The following is a 17,532-nucleotide window of genomic DNA, read 5'->3' on the forward strand; positions in this document are numbered from 1 at the left end:
TTAATTTTGTGGAAATGTTTTTATTTTAATTGAATAATGGAATTGTGGGACCCCTGTGCTCGTCCTTGCGGAAGAGCACAACTGTGGGTGTTGTGCTCTTGCCTAAGAGCAGACAGAAAAAGTGGGGTCAGGCCCACAACCGTGCTCGTTGGCAACCGCACGGTTGTGGATGCTCTTATTTTATTTTCACGGATGAATCATTTAATTTAACAAGTAGTAGTACTATATGTGAGATGATCTCATAAACCAACAACCCATAGACCATTGTCTCATAATAGGGAGAAAAGTAAAGAACAGCTCAGCATTGTTCCAAGCTAATTTTGTGATTATATTGTCAATTAAAATTAAAACTAAAATAATACTCCTTCTCCGTACTATATACTACTATAAAATAGTCTCATGTGATATTAATGGTGTGGGTAATTACTTTTGAGCAAGAACTCATAATTTTGTTGCACTAATTTTGACAACACTAATGTCTATCCATCTACAAGTATGGGGCGGTTTTGCAATCAATAGATGTAGCTAAAAATTTATTATTTGAATCTTAGGTGGGAAATCTGACCAAATTCACTTCTTCAACAAAATGCTAGTATTAGTATTTTATCTTATAAATATATATACATAAATATGCTTAGGGTAACATTGAAATGAAACTGCACCTTAAATTAGTAATTAAGGCTAAATATAATATATTAGATCAAGGAAATGAATGGAGTAGAATAATTCTAGTTTATGTACCTTATATACATGGATAGATGGTGCAAACAAATTATATATACACAGACAAAGCCTTAAAGGGGTAAAACTATACTCCCCTGTAATTCTAATTTTGGTAAATTATTAACACAATCATATTATATATTCTCATACAATTTTTTCTACGAACGTTGAGAATTCATTAAAATTCTCACAAATTTTAAGTATATGGTTTGTGAAAAAATATGTTAAATCGCGAGAATTATAATAAAATTCAAATTTTTTTATATAGTGTAGGATTGTCAATTGTCATTGAAATAATTGACTTTTGGTGTAGTTTATGCCATTGATCATGATAATTGAAACTAAACTCCGAAGGCATGATTATTTGTTTTGTACCTCCAGAAATAATAATCAGAGGTTTAACTAATGATATTAATTAGTCCATTAATTAAGAGTAGAGCATTGCGTATTTTGGTCAAATCCGGCGAACATATACATAGTCGCAAGTCAACGTCAGCTGCATCGTCCTCACTATTTCTTTTCATACACCTCATATTTAATGAAATATTTATATAGCATAGCCGTGTGAAGTTATTAAAGTTATGTAGATAGATGTAGATATTAATTAATTTTGATATAGATCATTTAATTATCTATTGCACTGAAAAATTAAATATTTTAAAACGGAACAACAACAAACACGGCTTCAAGAAGAGTTGCTTCACATGTACTATTATCAAATATTATAGAGTTAATTAGAGTAATAAACTTCATTCAATTTTAACAAGTAAAATTCCGTTTCAAAGATATCACCAACTTTCTAACTGATTTACATGGACATTTAGTTGTAAAATTCAAAAAAAAATCCACGTCAGGCGTTGGAATGTAACAGCCTGGCAAAGGTGGACCCCACGCCAATTGCATCTCCACACGTGGCGTAAGCTGATGTTGACACTCCCTCCCTCACAGCTGTCTCCCTCTTTCCCATCTCATATAAATATCGCTGAAACTCGCACTCCAATTATCAAACCAAATTTTATCTCAATCCAATTCCAATTACCAAAACATGGCCTCAAATTACCATTTTGCCACTGTCTCTCTTCCACTCTTCCTCCTCTTTGCCACCCTCTCCACGGCGGCGCTGGTGAAGCAACAACCGCTGATTCTCAAATACCACAACGGCGCCCTCCTCAAAGGCTCCGTCACCGTCAACCTCATCTGGTACGGCAAATTCACCCCTGCTCAGCGCTCAATCGTCGTCGATTTCATCCAATCCCTCAACTCCGCCACCCCGGCGAAGCCCTCCGTCGCCTCCTGGTGGAAGACGACGGAGAAGTACAGCAGCGGCGCGTCGACTCTGGTCGTCGGAAAGCAGTTCCTCGACGAGGCCTACTCCCTCGGAAAAGCCCTAAAAAACTCGAACCTCGTCTACCTCGCCGCGAAGGGCGGCCACGCGCCGCGCACGGTCAACGTCGTGCTTACCGCGGCGGACGTCTCCGTTGACGGCTTCTGCCGCAGCCGCTGCGGCAGCCACGGCGCCACGCTCGGCGCGGCGCGCTTCGCCTATGCGTGGGTGGGGAACTCCGTCGCGTTCTGCCCGGGCTACTGCGCGTGGCCGTTCCACCAGCCGGCGTACGGCCCACAGGCGCCTCCGCTCGTCGCGCCGAACGGTGACGTCGGCGTCGACGGCATGGTGATCAATCTCGCGACGGTGCTCGCCGGAACGGTGACGAATCCGTTCAACAACGGCTATTTTCAGGGATCGGCGGCGGCGCCTCTCGAGGCGGTGAGCGCGTGCACGGGAGTGTTCGGGTCGGGTGCGTATCCGGGGTATCCGGGGAGCGTATTATTGGATAAGAGCACGGGCGCGAGCTATAATGCGCAGGGGGTGAACGGGAGGAAGTATCTGCTGCCGGCGATGTGGGACCCGAAGACGTCGCAGTGTGCGACCCTTGTGTGATTTTATTGGGTTGGTGGGTGGGATCCGGTGCGGGCAAGTGTACGTGTGTAAATATGCGGCGCTTGTGTTGGGTTGGGTTGGTTTTTTTACTTGTTTGTATATCTCTTTTTTTTGTGTCATGTGATAAATGTGTGGGGATTTGCAATAGGGAAATACTATAATAATTTGAAAAGTAATGTGTTAAATTCAGATGATTTAGATGAGTGCTCTTTTGCTTTGGAATGTATTTTTGGGGTTTTGTGGTTTATTAACTTAATTGAATATCGATAAATTAATCTAGGGTGGGGAGTAAAGCCGCATAGCTGAGATTCGATCTTATCGACTTCTAATTATTGTGTTTGATTGTTAAAGGACGAATAAGAAATATTTGCATTATAAAATCATTATTCAATTTAGTTACTCCATTAATTTACATAGTCTATATATATAGAACGATATTTATTTTAATTTAAATTAATAAATAAAGAAATGTAGATAAAAGAGTTAATTGAAATATTTGTAGTAAAATATAGATTACTATCTTAATAGGAATAAATTAATTTTAGTGAACAAACAAAAATGAAAACAGCAGATTTTTTGCGAAATGTATAAATATAGTATTCGATCTCAATCTAAGAATTGGTCCTGAAATAAGTTGATAATCTAAATTTTCTAAACTTATCTGCCTTTGTGAAGAGTACATGCATGGATCCAAGGCTGAAACATAATTTATGCATATCCATTTATAGAAATTTGTAATATTGCCGGATAACCTTACTAAAAATAACCCTTTTTGGTTTGTATAGCTAAAAAATGAAGCAAAATGTGTTTTTGTTGTCGGTTCTTTTTTGTTGTGATATTGCAAATTTAAACTCGAACTTTCGTAATTTATTCACACTGAGGATTCCCTAATGTTAGATCGTGATGATATGGTCATCATCTTAATTTTATATTTTTACAATAAAAATCATAACAATATTAAAAATAATTACTTTTATATCATTATCACACCACAATTAAAATTTATTACGATTAGTTTTTCGGAAAGTCAAATATGTTGCCTTAGGAAAGCAATAATTTTCGCTAGTTGGTCATAGTCCCAAGTTGTAGATAAAATTATTCACACAAATAAAAGGCGATTTCTCAAGTTCTAAATGAGATAATACTCAAAATTCTGTGGTGGTCTTTCAAAATTCACATGAAATTAAAATCTTCAATCTCACATTGTTTTTATGAAAAACTATAAATGTTATATAAAGTTATACTCACTCCGGCTCCGTTCTTTCAAGCAGAGTCATTTTGTCATTTCGGGAAGTTCCTTAATAGTTGAATCATTTCCATATATGTTAATAATTAAATCACTTTTATTTCCTACTTTATTCTTTATATTCTTTTTACTTTATTCACTTTTATAACTTTATTATCTCTACTTTTTGTCTTTCTCTTACTTTATTACCTACCGGAACACACTTAAACATTCATTTTATAATCTCCGTGTTGAAAATAAGTTTTTCAACTATGAAAGAAGGGAGAGAGTATTTTAATTCCGTCAATAAAAAATCCATTTTCAATTGGTGAAAGTGGTCGAGATTAATAATATCACTTCAAGTATAGAATCAATATCATATGAATAAATTAAATAAATTAAAGATATATTTATGTAAAGATTACTATCTCATTGTTAATGCTAATTGCTATGCAGAAGGGAATCAATCCACTTGATTGTAAAAATAATGTAAAGTGAATCAATAATTAATCCACTCGGTTAAGCTAAGATCGCTATTTGTGTTTGTTTTGTAGTAGCATAATGGCATTGGCATATGTGATAAAAGTAACAATCCAGAGAAGCATGAGCTATTGTATTTTTTAAAACATGGGACTTATAGCTAAATTACTACTTCATATTCTTATCCTTTCTGCATGCAACTTGATTTAATTTGTCACGAGAATCCCACATGCTTTTTAAATTTGAGACTTTAATTAACTAATTTGAGTCCACTAATTTTATCATCCTCGTACAAACAACGTACTACTATATAAATTCATTTTATATTTATTTAGAACTAAATTTGAGTCCACTAACTGCATCATCATCTTACACGTTCAGACAGCGAAACAGAACATCGAATCTAAGCAAAGCTCAAAGGTCGACTCATCAAGTTGGTTTATTATATGCATGCAATTGCTGGCTGGAAGTGGATGTTGATTGCTAATAAATTCATCATCGCAATTTATAACCCCAAATGGTGTAGTCATTTAACAATCTTTGTGACTTAGTCATATATGTAGATCACGAATGAGACATTTTTGTCGCTTGCAAGGATTAGATCAACAAATAAAATGTGAGGAGATCAACCCTCGCCACAGATCAAAATATGACGAAAAAAAGTTGATAACTAGAAAAATCATTCTACAGCCACAGATCTTTCACTTAGACAGAAGATTGCAGGCGAAAGATAATGAGGACGAGACACTCGAAAGCGCCTAGATTTGGGCTCGAACCGATTAACACATAGAACTTCACAAAGAAGTACTCTCTCTCAAACGATAACCGATCTCAAAACTCACACATAAAACTTCTCACAAGCTCCTTCAGCTTCTCAGTCTCCAAAGTTGTAGCAACCGCTAATATTCGTGGTCAAACAGCCAAGAAGGCTGAACCGCTAAGAGCTTCGCAATCACACAGTGAGAACAGAAGACAAAGAAACAATCACCCAACAAGGGGTAATAGGTAATTACACTGTATAACAACACTTTCGTTTAAATAAACGTCGTATATGAATATAACAAAATATGGATTCAGACAGTTTTTTACCAGAAACAGAGACGATTATTTCTACAACAATGAACACCCTCTTGAGTGTTTGTCTGAAATATCTGTTACATTCTTGCTACACAAACGCATAGAAGCAAACTCTTAACCACGAGAACATATACATATATGAACAATTCGCAATAAACATGACGTAATGACTATAAAAACACCATAGTTGCAGAGTAACACAACTTTTGAGCAATATTAACATTTCAAGAATTCACACAACCAAAATGCCATAACTCAAACAACCCTGAGAGATATGGAGCTTCTTACACCCTGAGAGATGGAAAGCGCTGAGATCCGATTCGTCTCTTTCTAAGTCGCTCTGCGATGATGAAGGCAAGCTCAAGTGACTGGGAAGCATTGAGCCTCGGGTCACAGTGGGTGTGATAGCGTGAGCTTAAATCATTGTAGGTGATCGTTCGAGACCCTCCAACACACTCTGTAACATTTTGTCCAGTCATCTCCAAATGCACACCTCCTGGATGGCTTCCTTCTTGATCATGTACGTCGAAGAATGCTCTCACCTCACCCTGCCAACAATCCCCCCCTCTCAATCAGTTCAACATATCAAGTATAAACTGTAAAGAACTTCAGAACATAGTTCCACGATATCAATGACAGACTATTTCTTATACTCCCTCCGTCCCATAATAGATGTTACACTTTCCTTTTTAGTTTGTCCCATAAAAGATGTCACATTTCCAATTTTAGAAAAAGTTCACTCGCATTAATATAAAAATTCTATTTTCTCTCTTCATTTAAAACACAAAACAAAACCTCCTAAAATCTCGTTTCTATTGAAGCCTTGTCTTCCCACCTAGATATTTGTGAAAGGGGGTACCATATGAATACAAGTTCAAAACTATAATGTGCAACTAGACAATCAAAACGGCTATATATATATATATTATATACATACAATGGATCTCCTACAAACTTAGGTTTATGGAAGGCGAACACAGATGTTAGTTCCTAGCAGAGTCCATTCTGTTGTGTTACTTCATAGCCTAGGCTCAGGGCGTTACAAAAATAGCGCAATACAACTTACTCTATGAAGCAACCTTGAGGCCTAAGGGCATGCAAGAAGGATGAAAAAGAGAAGGTAGTGAGTGTACCCTGATAGCATCGAAGGAGCGGGTCTTGAGTCCACAAGGAGCTTTGATTGTGTTTCCATGCATAGGGTCGCTGACCCAAGTGACAATTTGACTTGCTCTGCGAACAGCCCTAATCAGATACGGGAGTTTCACTCTCATGTTCTCAGCCCCCATTCTAGCAATCACCGTGATTCTTCCAGGTTTATTGTCAGGATTCAGGATATCAATGAGTTTCACTAGTTCATTAGGATCCATCTTATCACTAACCTGCACCACAAACCAAATAAATGAGATGATGATCAACAAAATTTCAGAGGAATACTGAGGCGACATTTACTTTGCGTGTGAGGATGGATTGATAAAAAACAATACTACAAGCTAATTCATTGTTTATTTGACAGATTGAGCAAATGTTGCACACCTTGATTCCAAGAGGATTGGCAACTCCTCTTAAGAACTCGACATGGGCACCATCTAACTGCCTTGTTCTTTCCCCGACCCAAATCATGTGGGCAGAGCAGTCGTAATACAGACCGGATGTCGAGTCCTCTCTTGTAAGTGCTTGTTCGTAAGGTAAAAGCAAGCACTCATGTGATGTCCAAAACTCCGTAGTTGTCATCAGAGCGTGGTCAGCAGTAAGACCACAGGATGCCATGAAACCAAGAGCCTCATCGACCCGATTAGCCAGCTCACGATACCTTTTAAAAATAGCAATAATGAAACTGTCATACTCGAGAAAACAAGACCAAACCAGCAGAGTGAAAAAGTCCAGAATAAAGGAAACTAGTAGATTGAATACCTATCACCCTGCTCGCTGTGTTCGGTGAAATCAAGGTTCCACTGGGTGACTCTCTGCATGGCAGCATACCCTCCAGTTGCGAATGCTCTGAGCAGGTTGAGTGTCGCCACAGATTGGGTGTAAGCTTTTATCATTCTCTCGGGATCTGGAATTCGCGATTTCTCAGTAAAAGCATCACCGTTGACATTATCACCACGGTAACTTGGAAGCTTCACACCATCCTTATCCTCAAATGGATCAGATCTTGGCTTAGCAAATTGCCCTGCCATTCTTCCGACCTGCAGAGGAATTCCAACATATCAAATTCATTCGCTAAATCTCCATATCATGATGGCAAACAAATCATAGACAGAGCCAACTCATGGATAAGCAAATAGATACTACAGTATTTAGATAACAACCAACCAAGGACATTGAAGTTGGTATAATTATCGAGTAACGAGCATATGGGTGTAAACATTCTCCTTGTTCTTACAACTTCAGAAGAAGGAGATAACACACTGATTTTGTTTCATAAATTAGTTTTGCTACTCACAAGCACATCCGTAATCAATAGAGGAAACATGAGTAATTAATTCGATTATGATTTTCATCTTATCAGCTAAAACCAATTCAAACATCAACTAAAAGATTACTTTTTCATCATCAATCTATGCCCAAAAAAGATACTCCGTATTATACAAATGCCATATCAGTTATCACTGGCTGCATTTCAAAAGAACCCATTGCAACAAGAATCACAAACTAATACTAATGTTTACTCGTATTTAACTAGGGTTCTGGAGAAACACAGAGTGGAACATCCATTCACAATTTTCAATTTAAATTGTAAAATAACAATACTTAAAAATTCCAGAAAAAAGGGGGAAACTGAAATACCTTAATAATAGGCATCTGACCACCAAACATAAGCACCACACCCATCTGCAGCAGCACTCTAAATGTATCCCTAATATTATTAGCACTAAATTCCTTAAAACTCTCAGCACAATCGCCGCCCTGCAAAAGGAAGGCGTTGCCGAGCGCCGCCTGCCCCAACCGCTCCTCGAGGCTGCGGGCCTCTCCGGCGAAAACGATCGGAGGGAAGGATTCGAGGGTCTTGAGGACTGAATCGAGGGAGGTTTTATCCGGGTATTCCGGGATTTGCTGGGCCTTCTTGGATTTCCAGCTGTCAAGACTCCAGATTTTCGAAGGCGGTGCGGCGGCGGGCGGCGGCGTCTTGGAGGATAGGACGGCGGAGATGGTTCTTGATCTGGGTTCGGTGAGAGAGGAGGGTTTGGTGGGAGATGGGTGTTTGAGGCTGGGGCTCGGGCGGAGGAAGGAATTCGGCAGCCCCGGTGCGGCGGCGGCGGCGTGTGTCAGAGCCATTGCTTTTGCTTGCATGTTTTCTCTCTGAGAGAGAGAGATGGAAAATTAGGTGGGGTTGATGAGGGGAGAGTGAAGGGATGATGGTCTAAATTGTGCCAAATAAAAATAAATCATAAAAAATGGATTTTTTTAATTATCAACTTTTTCTTTTTAAGTAAGTTATTTATTACTAACATTTAATGTTTAAAATATGTGGATCATTATTTTGAACTTAATTAGATGTTTTATCCAGCGACGTTTTATCAGTTTTAAATCGGTTGTCACGTTAACATATACTCCCTCCGTCCCCGAATAAGAGTCGCTAATTTCCATTTTGGGTCGTCCCCCATTAAGAGTCACTCTTCATTTTTACCATAAATGGTAGTAGGCCCCACATTCCACTAACTCACTCCACTCACATTTTATTATAAAACCAATATAAAAATGTGGGTCCCACATTCCACTAACTTTTTCAACCAACTTTTCTCTACATTTCTTAAAACTCGTGCCCGGTCAAAGAGCGACTTCTATTAGGGGACGAAGGGAGTAATTCACTAAAAATTAGAAGAATGAGATAATTGTAAAATTTTTATCTTTTGTGATTTTTAATGTGGAATGAAACCTAATTTGACTTAAGCATAAAAGTAGAATACTACCACATATCCAGTATATTTAGAGCATCCATAGCGGAGAGCACAATATTGTCCGTCCGTTCGTGCCAACGGAACGGCACCGCTGTCCGCCGCTGCGCTCTTGCCCTGGCGCGATGCGTTCTAATTGGCCATGGCATTTCCGTTAGAAATTCATTTTTTTTAAATCGAAAATAATATCAAAAAATAAAAAATACTAAAAAATTCACAGTCCCAAAAAATGGCCGGTTTTTGACCGTTTTCTGTATTTTTTTATCCCCAAAATCATTTATAAATACACACATTCATCATCCATTTTTCATATCAAATCATCTCTCATTCATATTTTTTCATACAACTTATCTACACCTTCATCTCTCACTCAAACCCTCAAACGGATTTCACCCATCTCATTGCAGAAGCGGAGCGCGAAGAACAAGATACTATGAACAACATCGTGCCGCCTATGAAGCCTATGACACAGTGAATACCCCCTCCCCTCCTCCTCAACCAACTAGATCTACATCCATCGTGACCGGGAGGGACGCAACGAAAGGCTCGTTGCCGACTATTTTTTCGACCAGCCGTGGTTTCCGGAAGATTACTTTCAACGCCGTTTTCGCATGTCAAAACGCTTGTTTATGCGTATTGTCAACACATTGTCCGCCCGTGTTGAATACTTTCAAACAAGTACAGACGCAGCCGGTCGGCAAAGTCTATCGGCGTTGCAGAAGTGTACGTGTGCCATCAGACAACTTGCTACTGGGCAAACGGCTGACATCTTCGACGAGTATTTGCATGTCGGTGAGTCCACTGGAATCCTTTGCCTTAAAATTTTTTGCGAGGGCGTTTGTTCAGCTTTCGGGGATGAATTCCTTCGGGCACCCACCACCGATGATTGCCAACGGTTGCTTCGTCTTCACGAAACAGTCCATGGTTTCCCGGTATGCTTGGCAGCATTGAGTGCGTGCATTGGAGGTGGAAGAATTGCCCGACTGCTTGGAGGGGGCAACACTTAAGCGGCCACAAAGGCGGCAACCCAACACTTATCCTTGAAGCGGTCGCCGACTACCGCCTATGGATTTGGCATGCATATTTCGGTGTTGCTGGATCCAACGATGACTTAAACGTGCTCTATTCTTCACCACTCTTCAATGATGTGTTGAATGGTGTAGCACCGACGGTCGACTTCACCGTCAACGGAAATGGATACCACATGGGTTACTATCTCGCCGATGGTATCTACACAAGGTGGTCGACTTTCGTGAAGACGCTCAGCAACCCGCAAGACCCGAGACGGGTTCTTTTTGCGCAGCGTCAAGAGTCCGCTCGGAAAGACGTCGAAAGAGTTTTTGGGGTCCTTCAAGCCCGATTCAACATTGTGAAGGCTCCGTCTCGGCTGTGGTACGTGAAAAATATCGCCGACATCATAAACACGTGTATTATCTTGCATAACATGATTATAGCCGACGAAGGACCGAGGGCGGCTAGCTTTTACGACGAGGATGAAGCCGAAAACTGAACCGCGAGGTCTCCCCCACGCCGAGGTGTGCATACGACAGTGGGTGAAAGGATCGAAATAAGGCACACAGTGCGCGATACCCGAACCCACGTTGAGCTACAAGAAGACATAATCAAACACATTTGGGCGAAATTCGGCCACGAGTAGTGAGTTTTTTAGATTTTATGAATTTAATTATGTAATTTTTAATTTTTAGGATTTTAATTATTTACTTTTTAAATTTTAGAATTTTAATTAGGTAATTTTTATTTTTAGGATTCTAATTATGTAATTTTTTAATTTTTTTGTAATTTGTAATATTTTTTTCGGTTATTTTTAATGAATTTTAATACTGTGAAAATATTTTTATTTAAATTGAATAATTGAATGGTGGGACCCTTGAGCCTGTCTTTGTGGAAGAGTACGGATGTGAGTGTTGTGCTATTGTCTAAAAACAGAGAGTAAAAGTGGGTTCGGGCTCACATCTGTGCTTGTTGGCAAAAGCACGGATATGGATGCTCTTATTGTTAATCAAATTAGAATCAACTAGGAGATCCTAAGTTGCTATGTTAGACCAAGATTTGATCCTTCTGTGCTAATTGGATGGAAACGTCTATGATTCACGCACTTTATATTTTTTTTTATAATTATTTCAGAAATGTCAACTTATTAAAGATATACACAATATCTGTAATCTTCCAATTTCCATGGCTTGGTCCTCATCCATTCCTACCTACTACCAAAGCTTGGGATTGAATTATTCCACCTAATTCAGATGTGGCATTGCCAATGCCACAAGGCATTTTCTACAAAATACTTTCTTTATAAACATAGAAAATCATTTCATTTTCCATATCAGTCAAATCGATGTATCTTCCAACTTCATAATGTTTGTTGGGTTAAAGTGCCATGCCCTAATACATTTAAGTTTATTTAATTTTATGTTACATTTACCCAATTCTTGTATCTTCCAACTTTGTGTCACGTCCGCATAGCTTTTAAGTTTATTCAATTTTATGTTGCATTTGCCCAACTGAGTATCTTCCAACTTAATCATGGTTTGTTAGACTTAAGTGTCATCTCCAAAAACATTTAAATTTATTCAATACTATTATGTTATATTTGCCCAATTGATGTATTTCGAACTTAATAATGCTTAGAGTGTCATGTCCAAACGCATTCAAGTTTATTCAAGTTTATGTTGCAGTTGGCCAATTTATGTAGTTGTTTTATACTTTTACTCACTCCATCTCATAATAATTGTCACTCTTATTGTGAGCACAAATTTTAAGAAATATAAACAAAAGTTGGTTAGAAAAGTTAGTAGAATGTGAGACTCATTTTTTTAATATTAATTTTATAATAAAATGCGAGTGAGGTGAGCTAGTGGAATGTGAGACCTACTTACCAATTATAGTAAAAATCTATAGTAAAAATGAAGTACTACAATTATTATAGGACAGACCGAAATGGAAAATAGTGACAATTATTATGGGATGCATGGAGTATTTCATTTGAGTTTGTTAGAGCATCCAAATTCATGCTCTTGCCAACGAGCACGGATGTGGGCTCGGACTCACTTTTACTCCGTGCTCTTAGGCAAGAGCACAACACCCACATCCGTGCTCTTCCATTCTATTATTCAATTTAAATAAAAATATTTCCACAATATTAAAATGCATTAAAAATAACCGGAATAATATTACAAATTACAAAAAATTAAAAATTACATAATTAAAATCCTAAAAATTAAAATTTTCTTCATTAAAGTCTTAAAAATTTAAATTACATAATTAAATTCATAAAATTAAAAAAACCCACTACTCGTGGCCGAATTTCGCCCAAATGAATAATGAATATGTGTATTTATAGATGATTTTGGTATTAATTTTTTTTTTAATTTAAAAAAAAAAATCAAAAAAATGGTAATAAAATCGGTATATTTTTGGGAATCCAAAAATATATATATATTTTTAATTTTTGGTATTATTTTTAATTTTTTTAAAAAAAGAAAAAAGAAAAGAAAATGCCAACGACCAATAGAAACATGCCACGTCACCCTGGTAGCTGGCACGGACGTGCTCTTAGCTAAGAGCAGCGTCGTGCCAGCGGCAAGAGCGCAACGGCGGACAGCGGTGTCGTGCCGCTGGAACGGACGGACGGATAGCGGTGTGCTCTCCGTTGTGGATGCTCTTAGGTTTGGGAAGGTAAGTGTGGACTCAAACAAACGAGCCCACGATGAAAGGTTTTTTGTATACAAGTATGAACTAAAAAGGATCACAAGAAAGATATCTTCAGTATCAAACATATTTTTAGCCTTTTAGGGAAATGGCAAAAAAAAGAAAGGTAAAAGTTAAAGCACAACAAAAAGAAAACTATATAGATAGGAAAAAGCTATCTATGATTACGAACCATAGATAAGGTCTTCGTTAACCATTAATAAGGTCAGTGTAACAGTAATCTAGTGAATGTTTTCTCTATTTAATTAAACAATATAATAGAAAATGGAAATAAGATAAAAAAATATGTTTTCGAATTAAGCAATATTGTTTTGAGTATCACCAAGTACTCGTTTTGTACGTGCATGGGACAACGGATAAAAATTGAATTTTCATAGTTTAATATTTTTCTCTTCAAATTTTGTGGAATTGATTAGATTTTGACCAAATTTTTTTATTAAAATAACTAGTATCCATTTCAAAAATAATCGGTAATGCAGTAAATATTTGAAATAACCAGGCTTTAAAAGAAATCTTATGAGAGTATATTACTTTGCCACATATGATAAAATTAGTAAAATTAAATAAAATAAATTTTTAAATGATGCAATATACAAATTCAAAATTCATTTGAAATAAGATTAAATTTAATAATTAATTTGATGTAAGTACTTCAATGATTATATATATATATATAACTATTTTATATTATTATTACTGTTATTTTAATCATTACTAGTAGTATTATTTAAAGATACAAAAAAAATTATTAGTCATAAAAAACAATTAAAATTTTATTTCGCATTTCGCCTCTACTATGTGACTATGTCAGGGCAAACTTGCCAGCAACTGATCATTTGTCAATTGTCATCGGAATCTCCAAAAACACCACCAATCCCCAAAATCCCCCAAGATTTTATTGAACCCTAATTTCTCATTCAATCTTTAACCAAAACCTTGCTATAATTTCTGAATCAGAGTGTATTGGAAGAAAATGTTTACCCTCAAAATCCACACCGTCGATTTCCCTCAACCGCTCCACACCGCCTTGACTTCCGCCGCCCACCTGAACGATGATCTGAGGCCTGCCCAACTGATGGGCGTCCCCCACCTCTTCCGCCAGCTGCCATCCGGCTCTGCCCCGCCCATCACCATCGCTAATGTAAGCGCCCGTACCACCCTGGTATTTGTAGTTGCCGTTCCCAATTATTTGTCTGTAGATGATTTCCTCCTCTTCTGCGGAAAAGAGGTCCCTCACTTCAAAGAAATCCTCTTTTTAAGGTAAGGAATTTCTCGCACAACCTCCAATTTGATGTGCTGTTTGATTATCTAGTTTATCAATGGACTTGGTAATTTGTTATGTTGTGTGATCATATTTTTGTTTCTGCTAGAAATGATGCTATGGAGGATAGGTACAGTGTTTTGATCAAATTAGAAGATCGGATGTCAGCTGATGGGTTCTATTGTAGTTATAATGGCAAAAGATTTAAGCCAACCGAGGTATTAACAATGATACTTACTCGTTCACTTGTCGTAATCATCACTTCCTAATTGTTGGGTGGTGTAATACTTTCAGGTTGAGGTTTGCCATATATATTTTGCTCAATCTGTCGAGTACACCGACTCTGCAGAGATTGCTAATATACCTCCACTGGATTATACAGAACTGCCCTCGTGTCCTGTTTGCCTTGGTCAGTCACTTCGCTAACCTGAAAGATTGAATTTGTTGTTTAGATTTTCTACAAGCATTTGTTTGTGCTTTCATATGTTCTTCTATAGCTTGTGTCGTCCTGTGAAGGCCACATGATTTTGCATCTAAGCTACTACTTGTCTTTGTCGGATTGACATAATCTCACGATGGTGTATTCTTTTATAATGAAAATATTAGAGAGATTGGACCCGGATACTAGTGGAATACAGAGCACGTTGTGTGACCACTCTTTTCATTGTTCTTGTGTCTCGAAGTGGACGTACTTGTCTTGCACGGTCAGTTATTCACCTATTTCAGTATTGTACCTTTTGTTACTTTTTCTGCTCACCTGGTAAGATGTGTATGTATTCATATTAAGAACATGGTTCGCATATCTGACTATGCATCTCAAAAGAGTACTGAATATCGACTTTCATGCTTAGAATGTTCAGATCAATCTACTGGCAGTTTCTAGCTCTGAGTTTATGGCCATTACACTTCAGAAGCATTAGATTTAGACCTGTTTGAATAATTGCATTTCATGACTTCTTTAGGTCCTATGTTATCATTCAATATCAAAAATAGGAAAATAAAAAATGTTAGCACCTCTTATGATATACTAGTTCCAGATGCATTATGCAGTGAAAAGGCTGAATCCTTCATGAAGCTATTGACAAACACTGATATACGGGGCAAATTATTGATATTTAAATTCAAATGCAGTCAACTGTCATGGTCATCAGCCCATTGACATGTTTTTTTTTTCAGATATTTTGCATTTGATTTTATATATCTTCTCTTCTGAAGCAGTGAAGCTCAGGATATGCTTGTTCTCTGTGTCTTCTCTCACAGGTATGTCGACTTTGTCAACAACAAGATGAAAGGCCAGCCTGTGCTATATGTGGAACTTTCGAGAACCTTTGGATCTGTTTGATCTGTGGTTTGTTAGGATGTGGAAGGTAATTTATTATGGGGTTCAGACAATTCATTTTAAGAGCCAGAACCTCTATAATTATGTGGGTTTCATTGATCTTGCTCTTATGAAATGATGTCAAATTACTCACTACGTAGTTTTGTTTATACAGATACGAACAAGGTCATGCTAGTGAGCATTGGAGTGATAAGCACCACCATTTTTCTCTCGACTTGGAAAAGCAACAAATCTGGGATTATGTTGGGGATAAATATGTTCATAGGTTGAATCACTCAAAAGCTGGTGTGAAATCAGTTGCCGTAAATTCACAGTGCACTTCAGTTGAAGAATGCGGAACATGTGGATATAGTGAAGATGAAGGATTGGCTGGTGCCCTCTTCAGCAGTAAAATTGAAGGGGTACTTCCACCTATTTTAATGACGTTGTACAATTTTATTTGTGACCGTGGATATGATCTAAGCTTAAAAACTGGGGTTTCCTTAGCTTCTAGTTATTTGGTAGTACGAGTTATAAGACCTAGTTAGTAGTTGCCTTATCCTGTTTAGTCAGGTAGAGTCAACTAGAATATCAAAAGAGAGTCTCGGTTTTCAGAGATTGACTTGTGTCATTTCTTTGTTTCTTTGGCAATAGATTTTGGACGAGTACAACCATCTTCTTGCAATGCAACTGGATGAGCAGAGACAGGTATCTAGTAACCCTTAAAAGAAGAAGTTAGAGATGCAAATCAATTTGCATGTTTTTTATGTAGTACTTACCATTTTACCTTATGTTGTCTGCCAGCAATATGAAAAATTGCTTGCTGAAGCGAAAAGTGGAAAAGAGAGCTCAATAAAAACAGCCGTGGACAAGGCGATATTTTCAAAAACACTTGAACTTGAATACAAATGGGAAAAATATGCAGAGGAACAGAGAGCTGTTTCAACTGTAAACTTCAATCCCATCAATTACGCTTTACATACTAAATCTTATTTTCAGTTCAATTGGAAATTGTCTGATGACATCTTTTTTGTCACTGCCTTAGATGAATCAAGAGCTTGTGAAGAAACAAGTATTGCTACAGAATACGTATAAGGAAATTGAAGAAAGGTAACAGAGTTTCTCCATCTATATATTTTATCATTGCTTATACCTTATAGCAATATGCATATGCACTCCTCGAGTTCATCTTGTTGCGTTTTTTAGGCAGACTGTGTCCTAGACTCCTGGTCCTTGAACCTCAGTCTTCACTTGCACAATTTTTTCGTCTATGATCTCAACATACATGAATGCAAAATGTATTGCTCCTCATTTGCCATTTTAACATGTTCGTCTCAAAATTTAATTTCTGAAGGGAAAAATCACGCCTCAAGTCGAAGGATGAACATATTTTAGATCTGCAAGAACAGGTACATCTGTTTTACTGTACCATATTGTGCTTAACTGTATCCACGTCTTTTGGGCCTACGTTAAATTACATCGTCATGCTGCAGATAAGAGACCTAAAAGTTTTCTTGGAAGCCCAGAAAATGGTCACAAGCACGGGAGACTCAGATAGCCTCAAAGGAGGGACCCTTTTGCCTGTAGAACCAAACCCGTCATCATCTGGCAATGGCAAAAGGCGCACAAAGATCGGCCGAAGACGGAATTAATTTTTTGGCAGCATCATGTTTCTGCTTGTTTATGATGTATCAGCTGGAGAAGGAGATGCTAAGATACGTGCTCAATGCCTTTTGTAAATTGATTCGAAACTTTATTAGTTACTGTACTTATGATGGAAGAAGACCTTCAAGATTTTTATTTGTAAATGAAATCAGTGATATCAGTAATAAGCGTGTGGCGCCTTTACTCTCTCTTTTTTTTTCTTCATTATATCAAACA

General features: G+C 37.7%; 3 protein-coding genes across 3 annotated transcripts; 2 read left to right on the plus strand and 1 right to left on the minus strand.

Annotated features, from left to right (window-relative positions):
* Positions 1-1,717: 1,717 nt before the first annotated feature.
* LOC121744449 (protein EXORDIUM-like 2) lies at positions 1,718-2,856 on the plus strand. Its single transcript, XM_042137989.1, has one exon. It carries the CDS (start codon positions 1,769-1,771, stop codon positions 2,660-2,662), a length of 894 nt encoding a protein of 297 aa, XP_041993923.1. The 5' UTR covers positions 1,718-1,768; the 3' UTR covers positions 2,663-2,856.
* A 2,520-nt stretch (positions 2,857-5,376) lies between these two features.
* On the minus strand, positions 5,377-8,804 carry LOC121744448 (phospho-2-dehydro-3-deoxyheptonate aldolase 2, chloroplastic-like). Its single transcript, XM_042137987.1, has 5 exons — positions 8,235-8,804; positions 7,356-7,633; positions 6,978-7,254; positions 6,578-6,823; positions 5,377-5,992 (listed from the first exon to the last, which is right to left on the minus strand). Exons 1-5 carry the CDS (start codon positions 8,736-8,738, stop codon positions 5,729-5,731), a joined length of 1,569 nt encoding a protein of 522 aa, XP_041993921.1. The 5' UTR covers positions 8,739-8,804; the 3' UTR covers positions 5,377-5,728.
* Positions 8,805-13,859: 5,055 nt separating this feature from the next.
* LOC121745142 (BRAP2 RING ZnF UBP domain-containing protein 1-like) lies at positions 13,860-17,483 on the plus strand. Its single transcript, XM_042138933.1, has 11 exons — positions 13,860-14,332; positions 14,443-14,551; positions 14,628-14,742; positions 14,940-15,037; positions 15,594-15,700; positions 15,827-16,073; positions 16,306-16,359; positions 16,456-16,599; positions 16,697-16,761; positions 17,006-17,060; positions 17,145-17,483. Exons 1-11 carry the CDS (start codon positions 14,046-14,048, stop codon positions 17,301-17,303), a joined length of 1,440 nt encoding a protein of 479 aa, XP_041994867.1. The 5' UTR covers positions 13,860-14,045; the 3' UTR covers positions 17,304-17,483.
* The last annotated feature ends 49 nt before the right edge of the window (positions 17,484-17,532 follow it).

This window comes from Salvia splendens, chromosome 8, assembly GCF_004379255.2.
Source record: "Salvia splendens isolate huo1 chromosome 8, SspV2, whole genome shotgun sequence".
Taxonomy (NCBI): Eukaryota; Viridiplantae; Streptophyta; class Magnoliopsida; order Lamiales; family Lamiaceae; genus Salvia; species Salvia splendens.

Excerpts from the sequence above, each read along its gene's own strand:
- LOC121744448 (XM_042137987.1), bottom strand. The coding sequence starts at position 8,738 with ATGCAAGCAAAAGCAATGGCTCTGACACACGCCGCCGCCGCCGCACCG. Across the intron at positions 7,255-7,355 it reads CACAGCGAGCAGGGTGATAG|GTATCGTGAGCTGGCTAATC; the intron begins GTATTCAATCTA and ends TATTTTTAAAAG. Across the intron at positions 5,993-6,577 it reads GCTCCTTCGATGCTATCAGG|GGTGAGGTGAGAGCATTCTT; the intron begins GTACACTCACTA and ends GATTGTTGGCAG.
- LOC121745142 (XM_042138933.1), top strand. The coding sequence starts at position 14,046 with ATGTTTACCCTCAAAATCCACACCGTCGATTTCCCTCAACCGCTCCAC. Across the intron at positions 14,743-14,939 it reads CTCGTGTCCTGTTTGCCTTG|AGAGATTGGACCCGGATACT; the intron begins GTCAGTCACTTC and ends TGAAAATATTAG. Across the intron at positions 16,600-16,696 it reads AACAGAGAGCTGTTTCAACT|ATGAATCAAGAGCTTGTGAA; the intron begins GTAAACTTCAAT and ends TCACTGCCTTAG.
- LOC121744449 (XM_042137989.1), top strand. The coding sequence starts at position 1,769 with ATGGCCTCAAATTACCATTTTGCCACTGTCTCTCTTCCACTCTTCCTC.